The sequence below is a fragment of the Porites lutea genome, chromosome 11 (genome assembly GCF_958299795.1).
Source record: "Porites lutea chromosome 11, jaPorLute2.1, whole genome shotgun sequence".
Classification (NCBI taxonomy): domain Eukaryota; kingdom Metazoa; phylum Cnidaria; class Anthozoa; order Scleractinia; family Poritidae; genus Porites; species Porites lutea.
Window position 1 is genome coordinate 24,499,903 of NC_133211.1, and position 7,047 is coordinate 24,506,949.

The following is a 7,047-nucleotide window of genomic DNA, read 5'->3' on the forward strand; positions in this document are numbered from 1 at the left end:
CTTCTTGCGGGCAAGAACAGAGAAATTTTCTTTGTATTTCAAGAAAGTTCACTGGCGATGAATAGGAAGAATAAGAAGAACGTATAACAGGAAATGTAAGTATGAGTAAACTTGCCTCTGACAATCATAATATTCCCCAAGTGCTCTTATGCTCTTGTTGATCAAAACGGTGGCACACATTTCTGGCCGCTAAAAGTACTGTAAAGCTCAAGTTTAAATAGTTTTAAATTGTTTAAGCTTTCTGTAATGTTTTTATACTAACACTGGCTTGAAGGTAATGTGAATGGTTGGTATTTTTATTTAATACAAACCATATCTTTTGGGCTCTGGTTCGTTCTGCAAAATAAAAAATTTAGTAAATTGTCTGCTTGTCTTTTTTTTTGCGATGAAACTGTTCTTTTATGACTGACGACCTTAATTTTAAGCTTGTTTTATCTTTTCACATCAAATATATTATCTCGCACAGGGTTTAAGTCTGTATTAATAACAAACAAAATGTATCGATAATGAATAATTATTTTAGATCTCATTCATAAAATTCAATGACCACATCACATGAGTTTAGTAAACATAATCGACCTCAAAAAAGATGTAGGAACATCTATAGTGTCGGTGTTATTTATTGTTTTAGCCAGGCACATTGTGAGGGGAAAAAGGTTTTTGTTTTAGCAGATGTTTAATAACCACACATAAGTTCAATAATCACAGCAGCATAAGATTATTTTTGACTGTTTGACATTGCCAATTGACCAGACATCAGTGTACATGCTGCCATTTCAACACTATTGCTTATTCTTCATGTTTGTTTACATTCATGACTAGGCTTCTGTTTTCATTACGCTGTCCATTCAATGCTCGCAGCTTGGTCTTAGTTTTACAGTTTAAATTACTAGCAATAGGGGGGGGGGGGGGGGGGTGGTGGTAAATGAGGTCTCAGTCGTACAACCTTCTGTGTTGATTGATTGATTTATTTTATTTTATTTATTCCTCCAATTCCTAGCTGATACATAGTTATGTAAATATAACTGAGAAAAATAATATAGTAACAGATAAAGATTTACAAAGGAAATAAATGTGTAAAATAAAAATTACAACACTTAAATTGAATTACATTGTATATTGGAAGGAGAAGAGAGGGGCACATCTAGATAAACTAATATTTAACTGCCATGGTGTTTAATGATCTTGTATGCATCTTTAAAGTAGGCCAAATAATAGGAGTTAGAGATTATTGTGGGTTACTAGATGCTCGTATAGCATTAAAAGGAAAGGCACTTGGTATCTACTGTAGTTTTGTTTTTGTTATAACAATCTGACAACTTATTATTTATTTGATTAAATCTATCTTATTTTTGTACAGAAAGTTAGGAAGGGGATGACAAGAAGACACAGAGTCTAGACCCTGAAGGAGAAGCAGATCCATGAGAAAAGGATGCAAAATGAGAAGAAAGAATGGTGAATAAAACGATTTCTTGCATAAATCAACTGTATTTACGAAACATAAACATGATGAACAAACTACAAGAATTTTACAACGCAAGCGAAAACACATGTGTCGAAAAAACTAAAGGGGGGTCCGAGCCCCTGAAGACTAACTTAGGGCCTAGTTCCCACGCGTCCGAACAATCTAACAGAATATAAAATTTCAGTTCCGAACATCCTCCCGCCCGATGCAGGGAGTGCATCTTCAAATTGATCAATAATGTTCCCATCAAGTTCAATAATTGTCAAAGTTCCTTTGGCAGTTCAATCAAGTTCAGCAGCTAGATCAGCATCACAGGCTTCAAAAAGGTGTAGTCGCTGTACTGGACGACGTGTAAGACTTCCAGATGTCAGTCGCAAGGTAACTGATCGGATAAGACCATCACGACCAGGATGGGTGGCTTCCACGCGCGCACGTTTCCACTGACCTCGAGCTAAGTTATCTTCGCTAACAAGGACCAAGTCACCTTTATGTATCTCGCGACCAACTGTAAACCATTTCTTGAGGGGTATCAAAGACTTCAGGTACTCAGCATGCCAACGCTTCCAAAATCCATTGACAAGCTTTTGATGATACTGAAAACGTTTAGTGATGGCTCTAGAAGTGTGTTCCGAAACACGAGTGTCCTTAGCTGGAGACGCTTGAAGATTTCTCCCAATGAGAATCTGAGCAGGGGTAATCACGCTGTAGTCCCCAGGGTCTGCACTAAGGTAAGTAAGAGGACGACTGTTTAGCTGTGCCTCGATTTCAGCTAAAATGGTGGTCAGCTGTTCAGCATCCAACATTGCTTTGGCAAAGATTTTCTTCAGAGGTGTCTTGACACTCTTCACAAGACGTTCATAAAACCCACCCCACCATGGGGATCTCTCCACGATATGCTTCCACTGAATCTTCCTTTCAGACAATGCGACTTGAGTTTTGTCAGCTTCAAGTACTCTCCAGCATTGCTGCAAATGTTTATTAGCACTCTTGAATGTTTTGGCATTATCTGATCAAATAATACTGCACATTCCTCTTCTTGCCACCATTCGTCTTAAGGCAAGGAGAAACCGCTCCGCAGTCATGTTGCTCACTAACTCTAAGTGTATTGCACGGGTAACTGAACAGGTAAATAGACAGATGTAAGCCTTTTCGCCACTGTCTTTTAAAAACAATGGACCAGCAAAGTCCAAACCAACATTAGTAAATGGCGGTGCAGGTTTGATCCTGTCTTCAGGAAGTGGTGCCATCTTCTGTATAAATGGCTTTGTGTGGTAATGGCGACAAACTAGGCAGTTCTTTACTGTCTGGCGGACTGTTGATCTTCCTTTGATCAACCAAAATTTCTGTCGTAGGACTGATAAAGTACACTCAACGCCAGCATGGAGTTCACGGCAGTGAACATCTTCAATCAGGAGCTTCACAACAGGATGGTTGGAAGGCAAGATAATGGGATGCTTCTCCTCTTCGGGTAATGAAGACTTATGAATTCTTCCTCCAACGCGAAGTAAGCCACTAGTAGGGCACAGAAATGGATTTAAATTTGCTAGCTTACTGTCCTTCAAGGGACCACCATGTTTAGCCAACGAAGCTACTTCGTCAAAACTTGTTTTCTGTACATGGGCTATCAGCCATTCTTCTGCCTCTCGTATCTCTAGTCCAGTTAAAGGAGTTGAAAGTCTCTCTTCTTCTTTCAACTTCGAGTTGCGAATGAATCTTCTGATCCATGCAACAGTTCTTAACAATCGACTGTACTTGCTGAACCTGGTGTAGTCAATAAACGGTTCTCTAGTTTGGACAACACAGCTGCCAATAGCTTTACTCTTCCTCTCCACTTGTACTGCTTCATTTGGAGACTTGGATCTTAAATCCTCTGGCCAATCCTTTTCTAACTCTTGCAACCAAGAGGGCCCCTTCCACCACAACTGACTCTCTCTAAGCTGGCTGACAGATAAGCCTCGGCTAGGTAGATCTGCTGGATTATGCGACCCTGGGCAATATCTCCAAACACTAGGATCCAACAGCGACTGAATTTCCATGACACGGTTAGCAACAAATGGTTTCCACTGTGAGGCTGATCCTCTGATCCAGTGTAAGGTGGAAGAATTGTCTGTCCAACAGACAATGCGGCTAATAGGACAGTCAATTGCATCTTTAACATAGATACACAGTCGAGCAGTTATCACTGCAGCCATTAGCTCCAAGCGAGGGAGACTAATTTTTCGCACAGGAGCAACTCTTGTCTTAGACATCACAAGGCTTGTAGACGCCTTCCCTTCTTTAGGAACAACTCTGATGTAGATGGCGGTGGCATACGCAACTTCTGATGCATCACCAAATGCATGTAACTCCACCTTTGCGTGCTGGCTTAAAGGCCAATCAATGTAACTTCTTGGAATGTGAAGCTGTTCAAGCTCTGAAAGCTCTTGAACCCACTGAACCCACTTCCTAGAGGTTTCTTCAGGTAACTCATCATCCCAACCAACACCCTGGGTCCACAGACTCTGAAGCAAAAGTTTTGACCTTACTGTAAAAGGCGAGATGAGACCAATCGGATCGAAGATCTTTGCTGCTAAAGAAGCTAGTTCTCTCTTAGTGTACAATGTCTCTGATTTCAATTTCAGAGAGTCCAATTCAATCATAAAGACAAGGCTGTCTGTTTTCGTATTCCACTTTAGACCTAAAGCTTTCGTAACTGGATGCATTCCCGGTAGTTCACTCTCCAATCTGATCAAACTATCTGATGCTCTATCTTTCTCAGGAATGGCTTGCATAACCTCAGGCGAATTGCTGGACCATTTTGTCAAATTGAAAGCTGCTTTCTCCATAACCTGTTTTGAACTTTGCTGTAACCTCACGGCTTCACGTACAGTATCTTTCCCTGAGGCAAAGTCGTCAACATAAGTGTTCCTCAGAATTTCATCTGAAGCTTCAGGGAATGTTTCTTTCCATCTCCTTGCGTGCTCTTGAGTGGTACAGATGGCAAGGAATGGACTAGAAATAACTCCAAAAGTAACTCTTGACATTCGATAAATCTTAGGTGTGGCATCAGGGTCCAAATCTCTCCACAGGAAGCGATGTGAATCCCTATCTTCTTCTTTCAAGCCAATCTGTAAGAACATCTTTTCAACATCACCCATGACCCCCACCTGATTCTTTCTGAAGCGCAGAAGAATTCCGACCAAATCAGGGTGCAATGCAGGGCCCGCTTCTAAGCAGCTATTTAGCGACACACCATTTAAATCTCTCGCGGATGCATCAAATACAACCCTCGTCTTAGTTGTTTGCTTATCTTCTCGGATAACAGCATGATGTGGAAGGTAAAACACAGGACGCCCATCTGCTGGTGCATACTGCTCATAGGGTACCTCTTCTGCTACTCCGTCCTCCACATACTTATTAATGGCCTCTTGGTAGGACTTGGCTTTGGATGGATCTTGGAGCAGATTCCTCTCCAGATTATACAGCCTACTTCTTGCTTGCTTGTAATTGTCTTTCAGTACAACTTGCTCATCTTTCCATGGCAATGAGACTTCATACCGACCATTCTTGTATGCTAATGTCTCTTTAAACTTCTTTAAGACTGTACTTTCACTTTGGCTGGTGGAAACTGACATTTCAACAGGTGTAATACCAATGGACTCCAAGTTCCAGAACTTCTGAAGTGTATCATTTAGTTCTTGGTTAGCACAAACTTGAACACTCATAGACACTGTGCAATCTTGGCCATGACCACCCGTTGGTCCACAGAAGACCCAACCTAAGGATGTACGAAGTGCCACTGGTTCATTAGGACCACCTCTCACAACATCTCTGGATACAAAGGAATAATAGAAATCCAAGCCAATGAGAACATCAATCTCTTGTTCGTTTCGGGGAAATTTCTCTGGAAACTTTATATCTTGAAGATGAGGCCACTTGGTAGGATAAACATCCACAGCATCAGCTGGACGGCATATAACTGGAGCAGTTAGTGCCTCAAGACCTTGCGGCTTTCCAGGATCGCTGACCGGTGCTAGCGTAAAGGAAATTCTCTTTCGCAAAGTGTCCCTAGCAGATTTTCTTCCAAAACCCGAGACTGCGATTCTCACGGTCTCCCCATCAAGACCAAGCTCTTCAACCACACTCTGTTGGACAAAGGACGTTTGGGAGCCGGGATCAAAGAAACATCTGACAATCTTTTTGCAGCCATTGGATCCACAAAGGACAGCAGGAACAGTCTGCAGGATCACCTTCCCACCTGAATTAACTGCAATGGAACTTGCTACTATGGAAGACGACGAAGGAGGAGTTGCAGATGAGGATGGTGGCTCAGAGGACTTTGAATTGGCTTCTTCTGGCTGAGACTTGACTGGTTCCAAGTGCAGGAGACTGTGATGTTTACCACGGCAGTATTTACAGAGTGGTTTTTGACAAACTTCAGCTCTGTGACCCGATTCAAGGCACCGAAAACACAGTCCTTTGGATACCGCTTTTCTAAATCTTTCTTTAACTGGCAATGACAGGAAACTGATGCACGACCACACCCAATGGTTTTTACCACAAATGATGCACACACGCCCTTGAGTTGTCGTGCACAAGGCAGAGGTAGAGTACTTTCGAGACTTGGAATGGGCTCCATGATTCCAACTGTTTTCCTGTGCAGGGGACTTCGATTGAAGAGAGGGAGGCTGGGAGGACTCCTTAGCTCTTATTAACTGTTCTAAGAAGGCAAACAATGTTTTCACTTTCACATAGTCCTCTTTATGGTCACCAATTTCTAATTCCCACTTCTCCACAACCTTTTTCGGTAACTTGTCAACAATTAAAGGCACGAGAACAGGCGCTAAGGTCTCGGAACGGAACTTCTCTCCCATTGATTCAACAGAACGAACATGACCAACTACTTGATCATAAAATTTACGCATGGACAATGCATCTTCAGAATTCAACTGTGGCAAATGAATTAGGGACCTTATGTGTGCATCAAGAATCAACCGCGGATGGCCAAATCGTTCCTTCAGAGACTCTAATACTGGCTGATAATTCTCTTGTATGACTGCAAACCCTTTAACCGCTTCGGCAGCTGAACCTTTCAATGATCTCATTAGGTATTCTAATTTCTGAACATCAGCTAAAGATGGATTATCCACCACTGAGACTTTAATTGACTGATAATAAGACTGCCAGCTTAAAACATCCCCATCAAATGTTGGCAGATCAATCTTTGGAAGCTTCACTTGTACCTTGGGGCCTAACGATAGCGGCGCCTGGGCTGCAGTTGAATTACTTCCCGCGCTTTCCTTTCCGACATGTTTACTTTCTAGGTAATGCATCATTTTCGCCATGCATTCAATGACACGCAATTCGTACTCGTTATGACTCACACATTCTTCGTCAATCTCTTTCTCTTCCAATAGAGTACACATTGAGGCCTGAACTTCTTGAAGATCGTTCCATTTATTTGCAATGTTATCTTTCAAAACCTGAATTCTAGCATGGTTATCGGGGATTGACAGAGCTTCGTCGATAGACTTCAAGGTGTCCGTCACGGACTTTCTAAGAAAACGTCTTTTCTTCTTAATAGCCTCCAGGTCATTCACCAT

At 41.9% G+C, this 7,047-nt stretch overlaps 1 protein-coding gene across 1 annotated transcript; it reads right to left on the reverse strand.

Moving 5' to 3' along the window:
* Positions 1 to 1,746: 1,746 nt before the first annotated feature.
* On the reverse strand, positions 1,747 to 7,047 carry LOC140953359 (uncharacterized). Its single transcript, XM_073402845.1, has 2 exons — positions 2,557 to 7,047; positions 1,747 to 2,430 (listed from the first exon to the last, which is right to left on the reverse strand). The coding sequence occupies exons 1-2, from the start codon at positions 7,045 to 7,047 to the stop codon at positions 1,747 to 1,749; spliced, it is 5,175 nt and encodes a 1,724-aa protein (XP_073258946.1).